The following is a 25,658-nucleotide window of genomic DNA, read 5'->3' as shown; positions in this document are numbered from 1 at the left end:
CACTCCTTCAACCCCCACCATTACAAGTGGGTTTTGGGTATTGGGGTGGGAACAGGTTTAGTAGGCAGATGTTGTCCTGGGCTACACTGTAGTTTCCTCTAGGAGTTGGACTTTCACTGGTATATAAGTACTCCAGAGCTTGCATCATATGTCTTTCATTTGAGACACCGAATATTTTTCAGAGAATTTAGTGCTCTTAAAACATATTTATAAACAAGCCGACATAGCTCTAAGACATAACTAAGTTTACTAACTAGGAAACCTTTGTCTATTTCCTCAAGTAAGCAATAGATTTTCTTGCTACTTTGAGTTTTTGAAAAACCCATTAAACGACTATTGCCTTACCTTTTCCCGTTTTCATTAGAGAAAGTCAGACATCTGGAATGCCTGAAAGTTATACAAATATAAATGGGCATGGGAGATCATCACTGAAAATCTTCGACCCGCCCAGGAGTGTGTGGCTAATTCAACACCCAAGTTTTCTAAAATGGCTGGCCAAGAACCCTCTAGAAAGTGTCCAGGACATGCCATAACAGCTCCTCCTCCTTAAGCAAGGTCGAAATGCTTCAGGGCAAGCTGTCGCGTGCGTTTTCTTGGCTTCCCCCTGACCCCCAAGCCTTGGCCTCACCATGCAGAGGATGCCTGGCTTTGAGTTCGCTCCACGATGCAGCCTGCTTTGTCCTTGAGCGAAGTTCCCCCAGCCCTTTTTCTTTGACCTACCTAACCCCTTTGAGATTCGACAATTCGTGTTGGTGCTAAGATGCTGAGGAGCTAGTAATTAATAATATAGCAGAAGCTGTTTCAACCCGGAATAGTGTCAACTCCCAGAGCCTGAGTGCACGCTCAATGCTACGCTGAGCGAGGCTCCACGTGAATCGATTGTATGTGTCCCCTCTCTGGAAATCTGTCTCGAGTGGACGTTGGGCCGAGCCTGAGTCTACAAGGCTTGTTCCCGGCCCATCCGCTCAGGTTTTACCCCGCGGGATCAGTTTTTATTGCCGGCCCCGCCTTAAGGCAGTACTGAGAAGCTCCTCTGACATGCAGGACTCTCTGTGACTTTTTCTCCCAGGCTGTGGCCTGGTCGGGCCTCAAAGAGGGTCTCACCTGTGAGGTGTGGATCAACCAAGACCCCGATGTGGGCAGAAATTCCCGAACCCATTCGGATGCCCGCCAGTGTTGGGCTTGGCTTCGCCATCCCCAAGTCGGGGTTACCAGGCATGCCCAAGGCCGCGTCATAATTGCGGGTCCGGTCGGTCCGGAGAAGCGTGACCTCTGTTGTGAGGGCCTGTGTCCAGAAAGGTTATGTCAGGACCCATCAGCAAAGACTCCGTGGTCCAAATCTTGTGCGGGGTTTTCAACATGTTTGTCCGCCTAAGGGGCCCATTGGAAACAGCTGCTTTTTAGTGCCCCAAACATTAAACGCACTTCTCTCTGATGCTGCAGGGTCCTAGGAAGCTGGAGTCCGGCCCAAAGCCACATAGTGAAGTTTTTAACTCCGCCTGGCTGCCCTACCCTTCTACCTTCCTCCCGCTTAAGGTAGAACAGAGGTCCTGGTCCACAGAGTGCGCCCGGCTTCGCAAGCGCGCGGGAGCCACTGGCTTCCCCTCATGCGCTTTTCGAGTAACTCCACCTGGACTCATTAAAAGCATCAATACTAATAAAATAAAATAAATAAAAAACACAATAAGGTCTTCCTCCTCCTCATAAAACAGTTTGAATAGTGAACCTCCCTCTGTCCTAGACCAAAGGCTTTGGGGAGGCACTTGTCAAGGGGTTTGGTTAAAATACTTTTGGTCTAATGGACCAAGGGGAGGGGTGGGTAGGAGGTGGTGTGGAAATCGGTTGGTATTGGTATAAATTGAATCGTTTCAATGCCTCTTGCTCACCTTCCCTGTCCCATGCCGCTGCATTCCAGAAAAAAAAGAAAAAGGACACGGCCTGGTAAAGAGCTGAGACCGCCCAGACGCCTAGCTCCTCCGGGTTAGAAGCAGAAGCGGCCCCTTTACCACCGCTTTCCCAGTTAAACAGCTGCCCACGTATCCGGCTTCTTGGGCTTCATATTAATGTGGATCTTCCACGTAAACGATTTACGGATGAAATAAAAGCCCTTTAGAGCAATACTTCCTTTCAAGTTCTTAAGATGCCTCTAAATCTTTCTGGTAGTGAGTGGCTGGCGTGGGGGCGGGGTGGAGACCGGGTGTGGGGCGGGTGCTCCGGGAGGGTCCCGAGAGAGGGGAGTGGAGGGTTAACTGCTTTGCGATCTCACCAAGCTCTTCCGAAATGCCAGTCCACTGTTGCGGCGGCGACAATATTTCTGGGTGTTGGGGCCTTGTCTCTTCTGGTATTTGTCTGAAATGGAACTGTCTGTCTAACCCAGGCCTGGACGCGCCCTGCCTGGGTAAGTGGGGAAGATGGGGGTGGGGTGGGGGCGGAGGGGGCCCCGGGGTGGAGTTAGTCGCCTGCTTATTTTCATATTCATTAGAACTGGGAGGTTGCCCAAGGAGCCCAGCTGAGTTTCAAGATATAAAAGCAACTTCGGGTGCCCCCTTTCCAGCCCGTATGTATTAAAGGGCTCGAAGTCGGGCAGCTCCCGGCGTCGCAGGGTTGGCTTCCCCTTCCCTCCTCTCTGGCCCTCCCTCCTCCCGCCCACTCGCTCCCTCCCCCAGCGCTCTCCAGCCCCGGCGCCCCGAGAACTCCGAAACAGCCTTCCAGGATTATGGAGTTTCTGAGCGAGAAGTTTGCCCTTAAGAGCCCGCCAAGTAAAAACAGTGACTTTTACATGGGCGCAGGAGGCGCGTTGGAGCACGTTATGGAGACGCTGGACAATGAGTCCTTTTACAGCAAAGCGTCGGCAGGCAAATGCGTGCAGGCCTTTGGGCCCCTGCCGCGAGCCGAACATCACGTGCGCTTGGAGAGGACCTCACCCTGTCAGGACAGCAGCGGTGAGTAGTCAGCGCCCCAGCTCCAGCCCCAGTAGCGGCATCCCTCCGCAAATCTGAAAAGTGGGACCCTTCAGGATAGGCAGAGAGCGAAGGAGAAAGAAAAGAAGGAAAGAGAAAGAGCGAGCTAAGGGAGTCAAGCGTAACTGTGCGCGCTTTAGCAAGCGGCGTTATCGCTGCAGCTGTCTTTTGCTGGGCAAAGGAATTAGAGAACCCGGTTACCTCCACGTGATTCTCATTTCACTGTTGGGTAGCCCAAGTTATAGGTTAGCGCGTCTCTAACCAGGATCCCAGCGTAAACTGATGGGGCGCTAAAGAAAGCGTAATTGAGTCTAGATAGCGCGCTTCCTCTGTGAACCAGCCGCGCTGCTGGCCGGGAGGAGATGAAATCGATCACAGCTCCTTAGAAGACGTCACTGTCCTCTGGGGTGAAAATAAGAGATCTTTGAGCACCTTTAGGTGATAAACTTTTTATTGTCCAAGGCGTGGCGAATTTTTTCATTGTGAGGTTGGGGAGTATTGCTAGATAATTAGATTGTGTGGATTTCTGCTTTTATGCAACGCAACATATGTAGATTTTTGTTTAATACCAAATCACTTTAGATAGCTTGGGGCAAAAAATCATTGGTGTATAATCTCTTACTCTAGGATTTGTGTTGTCCATTTTTCTGACTCCTTATGAAAAGACTCCTAAGAAGCCTCTCTGAATGCTTCTGGGTGAAATCTTCAACTTTGAATGCCCAAATATCTCAAAGTCAAAATGTTATCAAAACAAACCATCTATCTTTTCTATCTTGTAACCCAATACAAACCTATTATTTCAGATCGCGACAGCTAAAGCACGTTTACAATTCCAAGAGGACTTTTCCTTATCATTGTATATATTCCACAGTTAAGCTGTAAGAAGTGGGTTGCTTTAAAATAACAAACGAATTAAGTGTGAAATATTTATAACAAGCCTCCACCGTCTATTTTATTGGAAGTTCCAAAATCTGGCAAGACACTGGCTTTGTAGAAGAAGCTCATTAACTAAATACTTTGTACCGAAGTTTTAAATAAATCTCATGTTTTACTTATTTTATCCAGTTTGGCGAGCTACTCTTGACTTGTAAGGGTAAAACAAAATTAGAAGCGCAAGTGAGAGAGAAAATAATGGTTGTCATTTCAATCTTCTATTTTAAAGACGTGGAGTTTTTAATACATTAAATTTAAATTATTGACTGTATTTTTGAAATTCTCAGATGTTTACTGAACTTATTTGACTTGACGGGACTTTAATAGTTCTGCATTGTCCGGTGTTGACGGCTAGATGAACTCAATCATTTTTCAAATTGTCGGGAATCCAAAATTAGAAGAGAAATAGGTGATTTTTGATACTTTGCTAACTTTTAACCGAATATCACACTATTAGGATGAATTTTGACAAGAAAGTATTGAGTGAGATGAACACGGGCAGCTTTCTGCTTAATTTAGGAAAGATCCTGTCTTTCTCCTGAGATGCCCTTAGCCACTCCATGGCTTCCCCTCCCCCATCCCTAATTGCCGCAGTTCCTAGTTTAACTCAGTCCACGGAGACAAAACCGTATTGTTCATCAGTCAAGCCCCTTTTTAAAATTTAATTTTATATCACATCTTACTTTGCATAAAAGCTATTAGGAATTAAGTTACATAAGCATTAAAGTCGAATATATTTTCATAATAAGACAGTTCTTAAAATATAAGGAATAATTTAAAAAACAGAAACAAATGAAAAAAGTATGATCATCCTTTGGAAGTTTCTGTTTTGACTGGATTGATTTTACGTTTTAAAAAATGCCTACCATTTCCTTATGTGCATTCATTGTTATTTTTGTGTGTGGCATCATATGATATATATATATATATATATATATATTTTGTTTTATATTGCATGCATGCAATCAAATCTGAAGAAAATTACTGGGATTAAAATACCACATAACATAATGCCAGATGTCATCCTTTGTAATGTTTTAATAGATGTTTTAATTTCTATGCGTTCATAGAAGAGACAATAAAACTTTGTCCTAAAACATATTACATGAGTTAAACAGAAAAATGGGATATTTAAGAAAGAGCCACAAGATGAGCTTTTAAGGTAAAGATGTATACTTAAATATTATTATTTTCTATACTAAACATTTTAATAAATTGATAGAAATTTTATTTTTTCAATTTAGTAGATTGCTTTTTGAAAGAAATTTAAATTCAGACATGAGTATTCAGTTGAAATATTCAAAATGCCCCATTTAAATCTACAAGCAATAAGTTTTGTGTGGAGGGGAAAATAACGTGTGGAAATAGGTATGTACGTATTATTTTAAATTGGAATATATATTTTTTGAACCTTGCAAGTGGCTTAATTATGTTTGAAAAACATACCAAGTTCGGTTCACTTTTCAAAAATCATGGTCACTTTAGGTTTTTCTTTTTTACGTCTAGAGCATCATTCAATTTGATTACATTAACTTGATTATATGTTATATGTATGAACCTTACATTAACCTTATAAAATACAGCTGTGGATTCCACAAATTATTAATTCAATGTTCACATTTTAAAATGATTTTTTAAACCTGTTCCACAGCGAATTAATAATTTTACATAATGTGATCATCCAATTAATACTGGCACAATAAATCATTAACAGAACTACATCCTGATGCTCTAAATGGCTTTGACTTAATTCTTAACATTAAGATGTGCTTGACAATCCTGAGAACTGCTATTTTCCCCTCTGGATACAGTGAACTATGGGATCGCCAAAGTAGAAGGCCAGCCCCTTCACACCGAACTGAATAGAGCTATGGACAACTGCAGCAATCTCCGGATGTCTCCCGTGAAAGGGATGCCAGAGAAGGGAGAACTGGATGAACTTGGGGATAAATGTGACAGCAACGTGTCTAGCAGTAAAAAGCGGAGACATAGAACCACCTTCACCAGTTTGCAGCTGGAGGAACTGGAGAAGGTCTTTCAGAAAACCCATTACCCGGATGTATACGTCAGAGAACAGCTCGCTCTGAGAACAGAACTCACAGAGGCCAGAGTCCAGGTAGGAGCCAATTGGAGGCCTTGTTGGGGTGGTAATCAAAAGAAGAATAGTTTGAGAATAATTGCATTTTGTCACAAGTGAAGAAACTGATTCTGGAGCTGAAGATATAGAACAATGTAATATATAAGTCCATTAAAAAAAAAAAACAACCCTTTTTACTTGCAAAAAAACTGAAAACTCAAAACATAACAAAACCAGTTATTATACAGGCATATAAATTAACACTCACTTAAAAAGAACATAATTTGATAACATTTCTCTAATTTAAAAACATAAATTTTAAAAGTAAAAAACTATAATTATGGCTTTAGGTAATCAATAAATTTGTTTTTCTGTTTTATCAGCCACTGAAATTCCTCTTAGTTTATATACCAAGTACTTGTGAATTATTTTTATAATAGCACACAAATCTAGTTTTTCTTGGAATGGGGTTTTCATAAAAGAAAAAAAAATGAAACAATCCCACAAACTTTCAATTCTTATGTGTATATACCATAAGATATTTTCACTGACATAATTAAAGAAATACAAGGTAGCTCATTTACCATTTTTTGGTCTCAGTAGTTGTCAATAATGTGTTCTGATTTCTAAAATTTAGATAATTATATAGTTTTTACAGAGTAAATAATGAGTGTGTACTTAAAGTGAATTTTTGTATATACTCAGTTATTTCAAATTATCAAAATCAGATGATTCAATGTGCTTAAATTTTTAATAATTTGAAGTAGAAAATTTATACTAAGTGAAAATACTACTACCCTTAGTAGTATTTTTTTTTTGCTAGATTTGACATTCTCAAATTACATTTTATTAGTTCCCAAGTAATAAATAAAAGCTTTAAATGAATCAGTAATTCAGGAGAGTGGTTTTTTTTTTCCTTTGTGTGTATATTTTTACTTTAATTAATTAGGAAAATACTGTATTCTTCAATTCTGATAAGCCACCATAACGGAAAAATGAACAAATAGTGACAAATTTTGTTCTGAGTGCAGTGAAGTAAATGTAAGTCTCCATACATTGTAAGTCTCCATACATCATTAAAGACAACATCTGGTGGTGCAGGGATAACAAGCAGCAGATTTTTGCTTGAGTTTTTGGAAGTAAATGGTTATTTTATCTTAGTTCAGGAAATAAAAATCTAGAAAGTTGTACTAAAAAAGAATTTTAGAATTGTCAAGTATTAACACGAGGCCTTTATGTGTGTTTTTCGGTTTTGTGTCATATATATTTAAATTAGTTATACTTGTAACCATAGAAAAAGATATTTACATACAGAGTGATCAGCTGGGTGTAATGCATGTTTTCCCCTTAAGTCCTGATTAATTTTTGTCTGAGAACATGTACAGGGAGCCAACCTGAACCTAATTTACTCAGGTTGTTCCCTTTCCTGCTGTTACATTAGAGTGGTAATTAGCACCCATCTTAAGGAGAGCACCAAGGTCTTTTTGAAAATCAGAAAAACAAACCCCCCAAAACCTTCATTACTAAATTCCCTTCATACATTTTTGATGCCCATTTGTAGAGACAGAAAGAAAATGTGATTTGTTTTGTTGCCTCAAGCTCTGGGTATAATGGATAATAGACATTGTACTAAGTAACATACTAAACAAGTTATCTTTTTATTTTTATCTTGTTTTAATTGTGAAAACTCTTCAATATGTCATCTTAAATTTCCAATATATACTTGACTATCATATTGTGTATTAACAGGTAGCCAAAATTATGAAGGTATAAAGATATAGAAGATTAGAATTGAGTATGAAAGACAATGTAAAATTTTCAACTAAATTTTACTGAAAGACTTTTGACATTTTGCATTTTTGTGTTTAATTTCCAGTTTCTTAATATTTTATATTTTGCACATAGTAGTGTAAAGAAGATGAAAGAGATTCCTGAAATCTTCTTGTATAATGTCTACTCAAAAATATCAAAGTTTTCCTATTGAATATAATTTATTGTATCTCCCTTGAATACATTAAAATATTAAATGAAGATTTTTTTGAGAGCTAGAAATGTGAATTAAAACATTCTTAGGAAGGTGGTTCATTGGATAAATATTTCTAATATATAATTAGAGAAATTATGGAAGATGTAGGCCACACTAACTTACTGGAATTCTTGACACTTGGTTCTGTCCACCCTATTTATTTTATTATTTATATTACCTGTAAGTGTTTTAAATTAGAGGTATGATTGTGAAAATATTCGAGCATTTTCTATAAGGAAAAATAAATGGTATACTTTATGTAATAAGTACATTTATGTATTTTAAAATGACATTTCAATTTTACATGATTATATTTTACCTATAGTCCTTACCATATTCAATGTAATGTCTTCTGTTTTTCTATTTCTAAATATTTAAGACATTTCCACTAAAGCTGTATATTTTATATGCAATCTTTGTTTAATTTTTATAATATTATCTAAATATAGGTACATCCCAGAACAATCTTCATTTTGTGATATGTTTTTAAGATAATTTTAAATAGATATTTATTTGGTCATAGATTGGCTGAGTTTATGTTGTTGCATTCCCCAAACTAAAAAGCTATGATTATCTCCCAGACTTTAATATTCTCTTGGAAGCAGATTATCCATGATAATGTTGAAACAAAGAATCTTCAGGATCATATATAATCTAATCCCTTTTCATTTTCTAGAGATGATACAATGAAATACGTTAGAGGCACTAACATATCAAATAAATTTGCTGAAATCCTAATGGCTCTTTTTATTAAATTTTATTTCGTCACCCACACACTACTTATCACATCAGGGTATGAGAGAAAGTATCCTTCTGTGACATAAGAAATTCTTTTCTTAGTGATTTTATTGATGTGGTTTTCCTTTCTGGTTTGAAATCTTTTAATAGCAAATTTGCTTTATCAAATATTCCTTATATGAAATTTCACTTTTTTAAAAAAACTAGGTTTGGTTTCAAAATCGAAGGGCCAAGTGGAGAAAAAGGGAACGTTATGGCCAAATACAACAAGCTAAAAGCCATTTTGCTGCGACCTACGATATATCAGTTTTGCCAAGAACTGACAGCTACCCACAGGTATGGTAAATTACAGTTTGCTGATCAAGAAAAGTAGATGTTATAAATTCTTCAAAAGGTGAGCATAGGTTTTATTATACCTAATGCAATAGTCAATAATGACAGTTCAATTTCTAGTTAACCTTTTTCATATTTGTTAAAATTTGTTTTTATTAAAAGATTTATTTTGTGATTATTTTCTTTCAGCCATTCACATAAAAATATTACATGATCTCTTCCTTATGGATTTTTTTATACACTAATAAATGAAATATTGTTCCATTGAAGAAGCCTCTAAATTGTATCTACATTTAAGTATTCAGGCTTTCTTCCTTTGCTAATTTTTAAAAACAATAGTGTTGCCCTCAGGGTGGCTACTGTTTCATGGACTGTGTTGAAACCTGGTGTCAAATGTGGCCTTTAATTCCTTTATTCTACTTAAAAATCTCTCTTCTATGTTTTTTTTTTCAGATTTGATATTTTTAATTGTGTCAAGGACACATGTGATCCTTATGACTTATAAATATAATTTTCAGAAATTAACCATGCATAGGAAATATTGCTTTCATCGTGGGATATCTTTTACATTATTTCAAAAGCATTAGTAATTCTTTTTCTTCTTATTTTCCTTTTAATTGAGAGTATATTTTCTTTTTTCATACCTTATGATATATATACTTGTAAATGTATTTCATATTTCTAGTGTATTTCATATTATATTATTTTCCCTGATACTGAATAATGATATTCAGAACTGTATTTTGATATATGATAAGGATCATGCATATTATAAGGAAGAGGCAATGCTTTTATTTCATTACTTGGTGATATGAATCCTAAAGGACCTCTGTGAAAAAATGACACATATGCAAAAGGGACACTGTGACAGTTAAGTGACTAGGTCATCCAGCCATTTATGGAAGGGTTTTCATTTCCTATAAAGGTCAATTCATACCCTGTGAGTGTGAATTCAATCCTTTAATGTGCCTTCCTAGTGTTCTTGTCTTTTATGTTCCTAAAAACCCATTTTGGGAACTTCAGTCCTCCAGACCAATTCACCAAATTTACTAAAGTAATACTACATGTTAAAAAAGCCTCAGAGAGCACCTTGTTCAAAATCCTCATTTTAAAAGAGTAACAGACCAAGTTGAGTTAAGGAATTGGTCTATGATTGCACCAGTGGCTCTTTCAGGGGCAGTGTCTAAAGAGCTGCTATATAGCTCAGCTGTCCAAGCACTGTGGAAACCAATGTACATATCCCATGCCAGTCAAAAGAAGTGTCTTGTTTCTGTTTTACAATTTATCTTAAAGCATTAAGTATACTTCTGGTTACTTATCATCATAGGGCTAGGGAAATTTTGTTCACCACACATTGTGTGTCTTAGTTGAGTTTGAAACAAAATAAATGCTCTGTGCATGTTTCTCCTTTGGGCCACAAACTCCATGAAGACAGGGATTGTAGCATCTTACAGTTAACACCACAGTGACCCTCATCCTATGTCCAGGCACTGTTCTAAACAAGTCACATTAACTTATTTAATCCTCCCAACAACCTTATGGGATAGGTGTTAATCAAATATCTGTTTCTCAGTTGAGGAAACTGAGGCACAGAGAGGGGAGGTATTAACTCACTTTCACTAGTGATGAACCCCAGATGTGACCAGAACAACCTTGCCTGCCAAGAGCAAGATCTTAACCCATACACTAGACTGTTTCTCCCAGTGAATATATTTGAATGTTTGAATGATTAATAAATTTATACCAAAAAAGCCTAAGGCTTGAATTGCATTGTTCAAGTCTGAAATTTAGTTCAAAGGAGCAGGAAATGTATCCACAACCAGTGAAATAATAAAAAGGAAAATTCAGATGGACCTTATTGTTTTTAAGAAACTATGAACTCTTATCAAATGGACTTTAAACAGTCTTAATGTTTATTGCACAACACTTGACTGATAGACCTTTTTTCCTTTTTACTGCATCTTATTCTTTAAATCTTTATTCCTTTACTTTTAAATCCCATTTCTATTTTTCACTTCTTAGCTGTTTGTTGGTTGCTTTATCTCTGATTCCTTTCTTTGATGTTTTATAAAGCATTTAGAGTAAAATCTGCCACAAATTAAAATGTGTATAAGGGCTTAATATACTCTGACTGGTCATCCCTTTTTATTGGATATTTTCTCATGTGTTATTGTACTTCAGAGTTTAGATATCAATTAATAATTTAAGGTAACCTAGTAGCTAAGGAAAGAAAGGAAATGGTACATCAAATTATACACTTGATAGTATTTTTTTTACTCCATCAGGGATTAATTGAAAAATTTCTGGGCACTAATCATGGGAATTTTGTAACAATTATTCTCCTGTGTCTTCTCCATACTTTGTGGATGTTGGTTGTACCAAAGTATGGGAACAAAGAGAAATTATGTTGAATTTGTTTTGATAGTAGAATTCATGAATAAGAATAAAAAGGATAGCTGCAAAATTTGTACTATACTCTTGTATTGGTAAGTCACTTTGTGTTTGGTTGTCAAAAATTCTGAAATGAACTACATGTACCTCCTCTGTATAGATTTTGGATAAATCTAGGGGACATTTCTCTTTAAGGTAAAAGTACATGGTAGACTATTTAGTTTAGTTGAAAAAAAAATAATTATGTCAAGCTTCAGCCTACAGGAATTTTTTTTAATCATTAGGCTTGAAAATAGAAACATAATGGAAGAAATAGGAATGGAAATAGAATCCAACAACTCAATGCAATTAGACATTGAATTTGGTTACTGTTACTAATTACAGAAAAAAAAATTATTAACTGCAGAAAAGTTGGAAACTAGAAAATGTTGAAGGCAGCACAGAAATAAAAAATTAACAATTTGGCTGGAAAGCAAAAACATACACAGAAATACATGAAAAACAGAGATGGTTTAGAAAATGTTCTCCTCAAGCCTGCTCAGTGTGGATAATCATTGTATCCAATGTACAGACTTCTATATATAACATGTAATGTGTTTATTTATGAATAGTAATGAATGCTTACTAAAATGTTTTAAATGCTTTGTTTCAAATGGTTTTTATTACACTGCAGTAACAAAAGCCATAGCAGTAAAAATTGGGGGCTTATTTTAAGACAGGAACTGTGCATCCTTATTAAGGCCATTAACTCATTTAATTTGAAGCCAGATTTTCTGAATTCAGAAGTCCAGGGCTCTTTTGCCACATTATCTTCTTAATTCAGCAACTGAATGGAATTGTTCAATTTTGACCCTAAGACATTGCATCACTTTGGAAACCAAAAATGCTTTCATTTAAAAAAATACATAAGTTGATGATTTAAATTATTTAAAAAGTCTTGACACTGACACCTGTTAGACTCTTTTTGGTATTTTTCTTAGGCCTGCTATCTATTGACAGTGAATAAATAAGAAAATGAGAGTTGTGGCATCCACAGTAATGAACTTTGAGGTAGTATATTTTTATGTAATGAGTATGTTAGTTGAATAAAGAAAAGTTCTTTATTTTGACCCACACTATCACTTACCATTTGACAGCATTAGCTAAATTAAAATATCTGATGTTGTTCCAGTTGTATCATTTTTAAAAACATTGTCATTGTTTGTGCTGAGTCTGTCTCCTTTATCTTAAATTCCCTTCCATTCATCTAAACCGTAGTTATATCTTGAAGCTTCTACATCCTCTCTCCATCAGCACATCATTTTCTCATGGGTTCTGTGGTGGGTTGTATAAAAGGTCTCTCCCCTATTCACAATGTAAAGTATTAAAATATGAACAACTTCTTATCACCTTTGTATCACTATATTATCAAGTAAGTTACACAGTCACTGAATAGAAATAAACTTAAGTACTGACTTACTTCAATAGTTCTTTGGTAGTACCTTATTTAAAAAGTAATCAATTTTCAATGAAATAGCTTGTTTTTGAATCTCTGTTAGTAACCAGCACTATGGTCTTAAGCAATTAAATTTCCCTCAATTTTCTTCTCTAACAGACTAGCCAGGTTTTGCAGATCCCTTTCAGCTTAGCTTTTTCTCTTCCAACATTATTTGTATTTATCAACAGATATTTGATAGGTACTGGTTTGGGCATAATGGAATGTTTGCATTATAGACAGATAATAAACTAGGTAATGTTTGTATTAAATTCTGAAAGCACTGCTTGGTGCAAACTAATCAGAGACCAAAATAATGTTGACCTTGAATTTAATAAGCAAGCAAGGATATATCAACTTTAAAATCAAAGCATTTTAAAGTTAATTTTTTTGGTGAATTAAATATTCTTGAATGTTTTCTGGAAGCTTGTAGCCAACCTTCATTCTTACAGGTAATGTTCTTTTCATGCCGTTGATTTGGTTTGGATTATATGAGCATCAGCTTGATTATGTACTAGCTAGATGACTTGGATCAGTCCCTTGATTTCCTTGCTTTTCAGATTTCTTATTTTTCAAATGGAGCTATTGTTGGTATTAGTGTTGGAGGTGTTGGTAATGTAGATGATGAGGAGGATGATTATTTATTTATTTTGTTGATTGTGAGGATTAAATAGATTTCTCAATTGAAAAACCCTGTGTTTACAGTCTATGGAGCTGAATTTAAGAACTTGAGGAGAGCTAGGGGTTTAATGTAAGGATTATGAACATCAGTTAGGGAGTCTTTGGTTCAAACCTAACTTTGCCACTTTATAGCTTTCAGACCTCTGGCAAATGAATTAACAAATAGGAACATTTTTCCTTATTTATAAAATTAGGAAAAAGTTTATGTAATGTATGTGAGTGTTGAACATAATAGTTGATGCAAGTCCTCAGAACATTGTATGGTATATAGTAAGTTCTTGATAAATGTGGAGATTACATAGTATCCATTAGCCAATTTTAATTTTGTTCTAAAGTACTTACCTCTCATTTGAGTGTTCTCTCATGCTGTAGCATTTAAGCTAATCTAAGCTATGAATAAATTTAATTTTTAAGGATCTAGGGAAAGATCACATTCAGTTAAATATACTTTGCACTTTAAATTAGGAAAACAAAATAGTCACTTTAGGATTTCAGGTGTATTTTCTGTTCACCAGAATAATTTTCTTAGAAAGAAAATATTTTTAATCAAAGTTTTCAGAAGAAAGGTTGAAGTTTTTTTCCTCACCTAAATTATGAAGGAAATCTTACTTAGTCTATATTGAGAATCATCACTAAATACATGTTTATAAATGTGTAGAGACCCACACAATATCTTCAAACCTGTGGTTATAATGATGCATTATAAAAATATGCCACTGGAAACCTGAACAATACCAAGACGTGGATTCAAATTATAGGTAATTTGTTGTCATTGGAATAATTGAAAACAGATTAAAGCTACATAGTGTTCCTAGTTTAAGAAATTCTATTTCACATACTATAATTAAATAATTTTCTTAAATGAAAATGTAAAGTTTAATTTAATGGTGATTCTGAGATAATTGTTCCTCCCTCTTTTTCCCCTTCACTAGTTTCTCTTCTAATCTTAAAAGTTTACTTCACTTAAACTGAACAAGAAATAGGAAACGTTTATCTCTAGCCATTGTGGTATAGCAATTTAGTGACATTTGGAGCAATTCTTTCCTTTGAAGAAAATATCATATTTTTATCAGATATTTCTATTTTTCCCCAAGTACTCAAAATAAACAACCCAAAATTGTTAAAATGTTAATAATATAGCTGTAATTAATACCTCGAATAATGAATGTTTGTATGTCTATGAAACAACCAATGAGAAGGTCATATAATTCTATAGCAAAAAATTCTCTTAAAGTAAGTGAAGGGAGAAAAATGTTGCCTTCATGAGGTCAACAAATTATATTGATATTGCACAATTTGTCACTAATTATAAATATAAATATTTAAAGTCATAGAAAAAATGATATTCTATATTACTCAATAAATTTAGTTTTCACAATAGGTAAAACTGTTGATTTGATTAAATGTACGATATATATCTTATATAAGTATACAATATTTCTTTGGTAGTATCTACTAGGTAAGAGTGCAACTAGTAGCAGTAAATATCTTTAAAAATTTTTATTGAAATATATAATATAAAAATTTTAAAGAGATAAACAATATCATCATAAAGAAGTGAAGTACATTTGTCTTTTGGATTATGAAGATAGTTACACTTATTTTTTGAAAAGAATGTAACATTTTAATTTAGTATGATTTAATGAGTCCATGACAAAGTTTTTGTTGTTTTTAATAGGTAATCACTGTTAACCCATTGAATTTAACTAAATTTGTCACACACATTTTTTAAGAGAAAATTAAACCAATGAATTGCGAGCGTATATTACCAAAACAAATAAGAAAAGGTATAAAACTAAATTACCTCAGAATGCCATCAGCAACTTATATATATAAAACCTATTTCATAGGAAAATAGAGAAGAATATGGTGGAAAATAAAGTCAGCAAAGAGTGGCAACTCTATGAGAACAGATCTGTGGGTTCAAATCTATAATTCAAACACTTATTGTCAGTGCAAACCTTACATTATATTTTAATCCAGATTTTTATGTATGCCATATTAATATTTATTTTCATTTTTATTTTTTGAGATAAGTTCTGCTATGTAGTTCAAGCTGTTCTGAATTTATTTATTAAGCTTCATGTTTGCCTAGATTTTCTTTTTTATTATATATCATGGATATTAAATAGGTTAAAGTTTGTATAAATTCACAGTTGATTTTTAAAACCACAAAAATAAAATTACAATTTGTTAACTGTATAAATCCAAGATGATTGAAATCAGTTTGACTCAGGATTTTAACTCAAACTGATGAATGATTTAAAGTGGGTATTTCTAAAATTAAAAATATCCTATGCAATTTCAGAATTTGCATATTTGATTTATATTGTTAGTTTTAAATGTACCAGAAAAACATTATTCACAAATTTACATTTTTATCTTTATTATAATTATGAATTTATTTTATTAGGTTAATGGTGTCATTACAATGAACCAAACACTGACAAATCAATAATAGTAGCATGAATACATTAAAATATATGAAAAATAGTGTAAGGGATGGCTGCAAAATACTCCATAGAATATTGTTGCTTGAGAATAATAAAATAGCCCTCCTTATTTTATTTCCTCCTTAGATGAATTGATTTGAAAAGGTGCATTTTAAAAACATGAGGTGAGATTGCCCATAAATAATTGTTAATGATCACAATTAGTATAACAGTTCAGAATCAGTGCAACTCTAAAGGAAAAGGTACAAATGTCCTTAATGTTCTTACATCTTTGACTTGGAGCATCTTTTAAATATTATTTGAACAATAAAAAATTAAACACATTCCTATGAAGTTATTTTGAAATTTTTAGGCAGTAACATTTTTTTATGTAACTTAGAGCTTTTGTTTGAATTAACAGAACAGATAAAATTTTATCTGTTCTGATAAGCAGTTATCTTATATTATCAGTCTCCTATGCCTACTATATCTAATAGTTATTTTTTAAAATGAAAATGGCATTCTTATTCCAAGTCCCTGTACACATTTTTAAGATGGAATTTTGTTAAAAATGAAATTTAACAGGTTAATTTATACTTAATAATATGATCTTTTTCTAATGAATAAATAATTTAAAAGCATTTCAGTTTTGTAATACTACATACTCAAAAATATGTCTTGGGAAATTTTGAAATTGATTCCAAAATATCCTTTTACTTCATATATCATCTTAGACATTTTTGATAAAAATTAGACCTCATAAATAGGTACTGATGAGATACCCTCATTTTTATCTCAAGTAGTAGCTAAAAAACATACTCTCCTTTCAATAATTAATTCAAGTTTGGATTTGTTTTTCCAGGCACATCTAGAATATGTTAGTCACTGATAGAAAATTCACTATTTAGAGATATATTCTTTCTTCTTGCCACTAACTTATTGATACAATAATTAGAAAAGTTAATGGGAACCTGAAGTTAGCCAACAGCTAAAATTATTTGCAAGTTTCTAAGCATATGACTCATTAATATTTTGTCACCCTCAAATTTATAGGAAAAGATGTGTTAATAAAGTATGGAATTGTTTCTTTAAAAATTAAAGAATTTTAAAAATTGTTTCTTTAAAAATTCTTCTGTAGAAATTGATGTTTTCGTTTTAAGAGGTCATATGAATAAATTACATATTGATAATGTGCTAATAAATTTATATAGTAATCATTAAAATATGCACAGTAGTCAATAAATATAAATATTCTGTCAAAGAGGAAAAATCAAAAGGAACTTTTGGGTTAGTGTATAAAAGGTATTCTTCTAACATCATCACAAATACCTCTTTGTAAGCCCCTCATTACTGTCTTTTAGAACAAGCTTTAATATGAGTCCCTCAGGGAAGTGTGTGAGTTTTTGAAGTCAGAGTAGCATGAATGTTCACATGATGAGTGTGTGCACGCGTGTGTGTGCGCGCGCGCGCGCGCCTATAAATATTATAGATGTTAGTGGCAGGAAGTAGGTGTAGTCTTGTTTGCAGAGAAGTAGGACTAAACTTACTTTAGTAGAAAAATGTTATTAATTAGTTGTTTTGGAGATTCTTAAAAGTAAGAGAAGGTTGTTACTTAATTATTTTCATGTTCAGTATTTCAATTAAATTTGAAAGGCCTGTATCTCCTGAATAGTTCTCTCATTAGAAAACAGAATAGAAAATGCTTTTGTGAAGCTGATTTTTGTTTAGACCATGCTACTGTGTAGTTAAGAAAAAGACTAACCAACCTTGTGTTTATTTTAAAAGTTTTTTAAAATATATTAAAGATTACTTACTACAATAAATTAAGGAAATGTATTAGAAATATGCATCACGTTCTATATGATAAGATCTGTTTCGTAGTTTTAATTGCGAAGAATCTATCTAAATCAAGTTGCTAAGGTGAATGAGCCATGCAATTTCCTATCCATGATTTACCATAATACTTCATTCATTACAAGTGTATATCTGTAGTGAAAAAGTCTTAATATGTAGGTATATATTTATTTACCTCTCTCCTTCTCTATTGCTTCTAATCTCTTGGAAGAAAAACAAATGCTAAGTGAATTCAGTTCCAGTTTGGGAAGAATTAGACAAAACTGCAACTTTCCTTCATAATTCCAAAGTCATGGGCTAATTAAGTGTTAACTTTTTTATTTGATTAGGAAAACATTCAGGGGCAAATGTTCAAAGTGGAGTGGAATTAAGTCAGCAGAACTTCCATTCATGCTAATGGTAGGCATTTGGCTAAGATCCCTGAACAGTTCTTTGAAAGTGCCCCTAGAACTTTCAAAAAATGTTGTGGGGCACATTAAAACATGGAGTGTTTTTAGTTTCTCCACTCCTTTTAAACACAATAAAGAAAAAAAAAATAAAGGCCTTCATTTAAAAAAAAAAAAACTCAAATAGGGTGTGAGCATTATTTAATAGTGTTTCTGGTTGGAAAGCCCTGAATATTGTACAGTTTGAGAGTCCTACCAAAAAAAAAATACTCCAAAAATAATTTGGTACTGGGTACTGTCATTGTAATGTCAACAAAATAGCACCCCCCCCAGAGAAGACTTTATCCTATATAGAAAGAAAAAAAAAAGAATTCTTTGTTCCAAAATGTAATAACAGATATAGTATTTCTTTTCTTTATTTCTTTTTTCTTTTTTCCTTTTGTTGGTATTGGACATCAAACCAAGGGCCTCACATATGCTAGGCAAGCACTCTACCACTGAGCTACACTTCCAGTCCTTAGTATTTCTTTTAATGAGTCAAATGGAGGGATTTTATGGGCTTCTGTTGACAAATAGGTAATAAGCCTTTTAACTAATGCAACTTGTAGATGCCAGCACACAGTTTAAAATTGAAACCTATATAAGAATAGAATTGATATATGCATGGAGGAGAGTGGAACGAGCCTACCTTGACAGCAGTAGATTTAATAAAGTATAACTTTATTGTTTAGTCAAAGATTGCCTTCAAACCAGGCGAGTGGGGCACAGGCCTATAATCCCAGAAGCTCGGGAGGCTGAGACAGGAAGATCTCAAATTCAAAGCCAGCCTCAGCAAAAGCAAGGCGCTAAGCAACTCAGTGATACCCTGTCCCTAAATAAAATACACAATAGGGCTGGGGATGTGGCTCAGTTGTTGAGTGCCCCTGAATTCAATTCCTGGTACAAAAAAAAAAAATGTCTTCAAATTTTACCAGGAGTAGATGGTCTACAGAAAAAATGATATCTGCCCTACAGAGGCCAGACAATACCTAGGATATGATCCTCTGTTGTAAACGCCATGCATTGTTAAGCATGGAGGTTGTTGGAAACTCAAGTGAACAGAGTAACACGACAAGAATGGCATAGAATTTAAAAGCCAGGTCATATGAAGAAAATTAAAAGGACTGGAGATATTATCTGGAGGAGAGATGGAGATTGTGTCATAATTGCCTGATGACATTTTAAGATTTTCACATGTAAGAGATTGAATACTTATTCTTTATTATTTCAGGAAGCATAAATAGAAGCTATAAGTAGAGGAAGATAGCTTACCTTACAGAGCTCTCCGAAAGATGGATTTTTATTTTTAAGCAGCAGAGTTTTTTTATTACAGGAAATGAACAAAATTAAAGGTATATGGAGAATCTTTGCATCTGGGAAGAAACTGGACTATGGTAGTGTTTCTTAATTTCAATTGATTTTTAGAATCGCATCGTATTGTTTTTATTACCATTATTTTAATACAGATACCCTGAACTGATAACCCCATGCTAATGATTCAGAATTTCCAGGGAAATGCATCTGTGATAGAGGATACATTTTAATAGAAGAAATAAAAAACTTTCTAGGTAAAATATAGTTATCAAGGTCTAGGAATGTAAATATGATTTCTGTTAAGCTGATGGAGTATGGTGACTTTAGAGTTCAATCATGAAACAAAATTTAGGTATATTAGTATAAATTGTTCATAAAATTTTGATTCTATCTGCAAAATGGATCTACCCACATTTAATTTTATTAGGAATTTTCAGCCATTCAATACATTTTATTAAGGATGTATTATAGTGTATCAGAACTCAGGATGGAAGAAACAAATATGATCAATAACCATGGGGTTTGCTTTCAGATAGTACAGCCTATGGACCACTACCAAATTGAGATTATGAATAGGTAAATAATCAATTGCACCTTATAAACTATTTATGTAATTATAGCATTTCTTCAGATTTCCTGGGTTCAGATTTGACCACCTTTGGAGTTATGCAGTTTTGAGTGAGAGTCTTTGACTCTCTATTCTACAGCTGTAGTAATTTCTACAAAATGAGGATAGTAAAATCACCCATCTTTTAATGTGTTGAAACAATTAAAAGAGCCCATAGTCTAACCCTGGCACATGGTGATTAATTGATGACCATTAGCTATCATGTGCATGATTCTGATCTTCACCATCAAATGTTTTAACATCCAGAAGGAGTGTTTCAGAGGAAATGAAATTACAAGACACTGGAGATAATTATCTTTTGTGATGTTCATCTAAACTATTGATATGGAAACCTACTAGGTCCTCAAAGACAAGACATGCCAGAAGTTTAAAAAATTAAAATCAGACTGACAGGCTGGAGTGGGGAGGAAAGAGAAAGACATCATGAAAACAAACTATATCAGGAAAAATGTGTGAGCATATCTCTACCCATATGAAAAAATGGAAAGTTATTCAAAATATTTGGGTATCTTCTGAAGCCCAACTAAAACATTACTATGATAATTTGATTTATCAATTTGCTCTGCTCAGAAGACAACTATGTGTTAGAAATTCTTTCATCAGAAGAGTTTAACATGCTTGATCATGTCCAGATAAGAAGTTCTGATCAAAATAAAACTATTTTTCTCTACTTTGTTTCAGTATAATAGACTTTATAGAATTTTCCCCCCAATTTACAGGTAGACTAATGTTAATTTTTAACATTAGTTAAAAAGAAAATGGTGCTTTAATTTACATTTGTGGATTACCTTTCTTGCTCTATCCTTCTTATTCTTACTTTTGTAAACATATTTTTGCATATGTGGGGTATAAGTAGATTATTTTAACAAATTCTAGCAATATTATGTATGAACTAAGAAATTCTTTAACAAAATGTAGGCCATTTCTCTCTATCACTATCTTGCTTTTCTTTTGGTTTTACAAAAATATGCCAACAAGTTCACTTTCTTTCTGAAAGCTCTTTGTCAGACATGTGACTGTGGTTTTTGCAGTGTAGTACAATGTTTGATTGAATGTCAGAGAAAAATCACCCAGATTAAGTTAGAAGGGTTAGTTTGACAGAGTAATGACAATAACAGCCCTCTTGTTGGTTTGAGATACATAACTCAGCAGTCCCTGGCACCAATAATTATATTTCATCCAAAGTTAAATACATATAATAGAGTAAGCCAAAAGTAAAACAGCATAGCCTATTATGCTTTAAGAATTAATTAAATGTACAAATCATTATATATATGTCTAGATATAGGTAAATTTAGATATAGATAAAGAGATATCTCCTCTTAATATGTCTGTATTTCATTTCTATATTTATATTTCTATATTTTTATTTATATTTTATGTTAATATATAAATCTGTCATATATAAAAATATTAGCATATAAAGAATATATTACATATATATATTATATATACTATTTTTCAAACAATACAGAAATAAACATATTGCCAATCAGTGAAGTACTTGGCTAACAATTGAAATTAGTTGTTCAGGTTTTCTATTATGTTTTAAAACCTGGCTAAGCCACCCTTTCTTGAGTAACAGAGTAACTTCTCTATCAATTTGATCCACAAGATTTATGAGCATATATTCTGATATTAATTGAAGGCAAATTGTTATAGAAAATACAATTCAAGATTAGGTTTGAATTGTAACTAATTAATTGTCATAACTGTAATACAAATAGAATTGTAATACAATTCAAGACTACACCAGAGATTATATGTAGTTGCCTGAATCTTCATGGAAAAATATGTAAAAGAAAACCTTGTGAATATGTTGAAATCATTGCTGATTCTATCCTTATTATCTTGACTTTAAACAAATAAGAAAGCTAGATAGGATGGACATGTATATTGCTGTTGCATTTAGTTCAAATGTACTATAATCATGTTGCAGAAAGCATACAATTTGTGTTCACCTTCAAAGACTGTATCTCTCTATATTGCTAGACCATGTAACATTTTCTCTGGTTCCTGCCATTTTTCATGATTTTCTGTGTGTTTTTCTGTAATGTAGGTGATCAGTTTTCTTACTGTTTAAAGTTCTTGTTTGTTTTAGATTGAGATACTTCCTATTCAAAATTCTTATTTTATTTAGTGTTTCTTTTACATGTTAACACTTTTAGAGAAATTATGCTTGTGGGTAATAGTATATTGAATACTTTCATTAGAGATTTAACATGAACTGTGAATCTTTGTTGCAAACTATAAAAGAGTTTTCAATCTTATATTTGAGGTATATACTACTTCAGTTATACTCATATGATCTTTTTCCTAATATTTACATCATTTTTTCATTTATGTTTTTCATTCTATTACCTGGTAATGATCCATGTTTTAGAATTTTAAGTTTGTTTTTCTTGTCACATGTCTGTTTTAAATTTATTATATCAATTATAAATAATTGAAAAAATGTTAAAAATACATATTTCTCAATTTCTCAGAGCTATTTATTCAATCCTATAGAATACATGATTAGAGGGCAAACACTTTCCATAATGAATTTGATCAAAACTATTTTTACAGACCTAACAGTAGAACATCAGCAATGGTTTCTAACAAAAACTGCCACAGGAGTCCAACTTCAGAACCTGAAAAAATATGCAATTCTGTCATTTTGTTGAGAAAGATGAAAACTGTCTTTAAATTTAAAAGTATATTTTAAATCATGAATCCTGAGTAAATCTTCCATATGCATTTAAAAACCATGACTACGAAAAGAATGCTTAAGAGATTGACAGTTTTGAGAATATTTTATGTGGTCTAGTATGTGGGTTATGGTAATCTATTATAGTAAATAAACTAGAAGAATCTCTCAAATAATTATTTTTCAGTTATTATTATTATTAGGACTATAGTAACAGATGACTTAATAGGGGCAAATAATGAATAGTTAACCAAACTTAGTAAATGTAATTTAAAAAAGTGAACAAAAGTGAGAAAGTATGAATGTAATATTTATTTCTTATATTTTCCAGATTCAGAACAATTTGTGGGCAGGAAATGCAAGTGGTGGTTCTGTGGTTACTTCATGCATGTTACCACGTGATACTTCCTCCTGTATGACACCTTACTCTCACTCGCCTCGGACAGACTCCAGTTACACTGGGTTTTCAAACCATCAGAATCAGTTCAGCCACGTGCCCCTCAACAATTTTTTCACTGACTCTCTTCTTACTGGGGCTACCAATGGACATGCATTTGAAACAAAGCCAGAGTTTGAAAGGAGGTCTTCCAGTATTGCTGTTCTTCGAATGAAAGCCAAGGAGCACACTGCCAATATTTCATGGGCCATGTAACATAACAGTACTCTTTTATTTTTCTTTTAATAGCAAGGTAAAATATTCTTATTTCTCGTATTTAAAGGATGCCACAATAAGCTGCTGTGTGTGGAATTGCTAAAGGTCAAGATATACAGTGAGACCAGCTTAAATGAATAGTTGTTATTATTTAACATTAAAATCTAAGAATGAACCTCTGAAAAAACTAAATAGGTTTACCATGCACCAGTCTCCACAAATGCTTTTTTAGTAGTAAGTTTTTTTTTCTTCCCCCTATTGTACAAGTTGATGAAATATGGTCATGCAGTTTCTTAAAAGAATAAATGTATTAAACAAATTCCTCTGTTATAGATTGATTTATGTTAGTTCTGTATAACAAGAAATCCCTTGTAAAATAATACCTGATAAAGGAGGAAATGCACTGGGGAAAATGTCAAGATACCAAAGCTGTCAGGTAAATATTGAACCAGGGTGTTTTGGGGAGTTAACTGCTATTTCTCCCTCTCTGGCTTCGAGAAGCAAATGGGCATATCCCTTGTTGCTGAGAATTAATCTTCAAACCTCAAAGACTTTTTAAATTCTTTTTTATAATCTCTTGATGTTTTAGTGAATTTCCAACCAAAAAAAAAAAACTCTTCTGAAATAATCAGCATTTTCATGAAATATTTGGTCATAGTTTTCTGAAACCATGTGGCTAAAGGTGATAACTGAAATATTCTGGTATGATTTAAAATAGAGTCATGAGGAAAGTTTTTATAAATGCCACTTTTTAATGTAAAAGCCAGCATGAACTCAGTCCCGTTGTAATCACAAACAAGGGGGGAAAATCTACCAAATGCACCATTGTTTTTAGACTAAAATTGTGTTGATTGCACAGCACATACAAACATCTAGTAAATACATTAGAATTACATTTTCTGTTAAATTTATTTCAGTTATATTTATTTTGTAGATGTGTGCATGCTTATATTGTGTGTGTGTGTGTGTGTGTGTTGTTTCTTTAGGCACTATGCCTTAAATATTTTTTGCTACTCTATGTTTTTGCACAGAGAATTAAAATATAAGAAGACTAAAATTTCTGGTGAAAAAGAAAAGAAGAAAAATACATTGCATCTGGAAAATTGCTAACCCCTTTGATTTACTTCTCCTCCCTTTCCCCTGTCACATTCCAAGCTTTTTCAGATGAGTGAAATGTCAGCCTCCTTGAAAGACTCTTAAGTTCATAAAGGCAAAATAAATTAATTGAAACGAAGATGACTTTCATGGCTAGGATCAGAGTATGATCTGCTCTTTGTAGTCTCTTAGAATCTTTCTGTGGTTCCGACAGACTTTAGGCATCAGCTTGGAAACCATAACAGCTAAAGGACAAGAATAAATGAACTTCTAAAATTAAATTTCAGGAAAAGTACTTAACTTCAGTAAGTGTCTCTTAGTGGGAAAATAAATGCAGCAAGTAGACATTTTTGTGATGAAATTTTAAATCAAGCAAATGATAGAAAGGAGTGATGTCCTGAACAAACATTCCCAAACTCAATAATAACTCTGTTCTTTATTGCCTTTGTGTTCTCTCTTTTAAAGTTTGTCCCCAAGAAAAACTCATTCAACTTAGTCCTCATATTATGCTTATTAAGTGCATGAGCTTTGGTTAAAGGATTGTTTAGGCAGCTGTTAAATATCCTTCATATTTTAGAAGAGAATTACTTCTTTTAACATATTCACCTATGTGATTAATAGGAATTTATGACCTACAACTTAGACTTGAAGTGTAACATTTTGTTTTTAAGGATTTAACAAATTAATAGTTTTTATTTTTTTCTGCTTTCAGAACTTAGTGCTTTCTGGCCAATATCTTGGCTAATATTTTTCAAATGAGGGGAAAAGCTCATGAAGTTTGAATGTCACTTCATTTCTTAGTTTTCCTGCTCTTATTTTATTCTCCTCATCATATTTAATAGTGGGAGCATCTGGAACTCTGCTTTTTTCCTCAATTCAAACTTTCTTCCTGCAATGCTCTGTATAAGTGTAATATAATTAGCACATTTTTAAACACCTGCAGAGTGTGAAGTACT

General features: G+C 33.4%; 1 protein-coding gene across 1 annotated transcript; it reads left to right on the top strand.

Moving 5' to 3' along the window:
• The first annotated feature begins 2,678 nt into the window (after nucleotides 1-2,678).
• Nucleotides 2,679-23,997, top strand: Alx1 (ALX homeobox 1). Its single transcript, XM_027930311.2, has 4 exons — nucleotides 2,679-2,942; nucleotides 5,705-6,009; nucleotides 8,942-9,070; nucleotides 23,287-23,997. The coding sequence occupies exons 1-4, from the start codon at nucleotides 2,717-2,719 to the stop codon at nucleotides 23,605-23,607; spliced, it is 981 nt and encodes a 326-aa protein (XP_027786112.1). The 5' UTR covers nucleotides 2,679-2,716; the 3' UTR covers nucleotides 23,608-23,997.
• The last annotated feature ends 1,661 nt before the right edge of the window (nucleotides 23,998-25,658 follow it).

The sequence above is a fragment of the Marmota flaviventris genome, chromosome 3 (assembly GCF_047511675.1).
Source record: "Marmota flaviventris isolate mMarFla1 chromosome 3, mMarFla1.hap1, whole genome shotgun sequence".
Classification (NCBI taxonomy): domain Eukaryota; kingdom Metazoa; phylum Chordata; class Mammalia; order Rodentia; family Sciuridae; genus Marmota; species Marmota flaviventris.
Note: the sequence above shows the minus strand (reverse complement) of the source record. Positions and strands in the feature narration are given on the sequence as shown.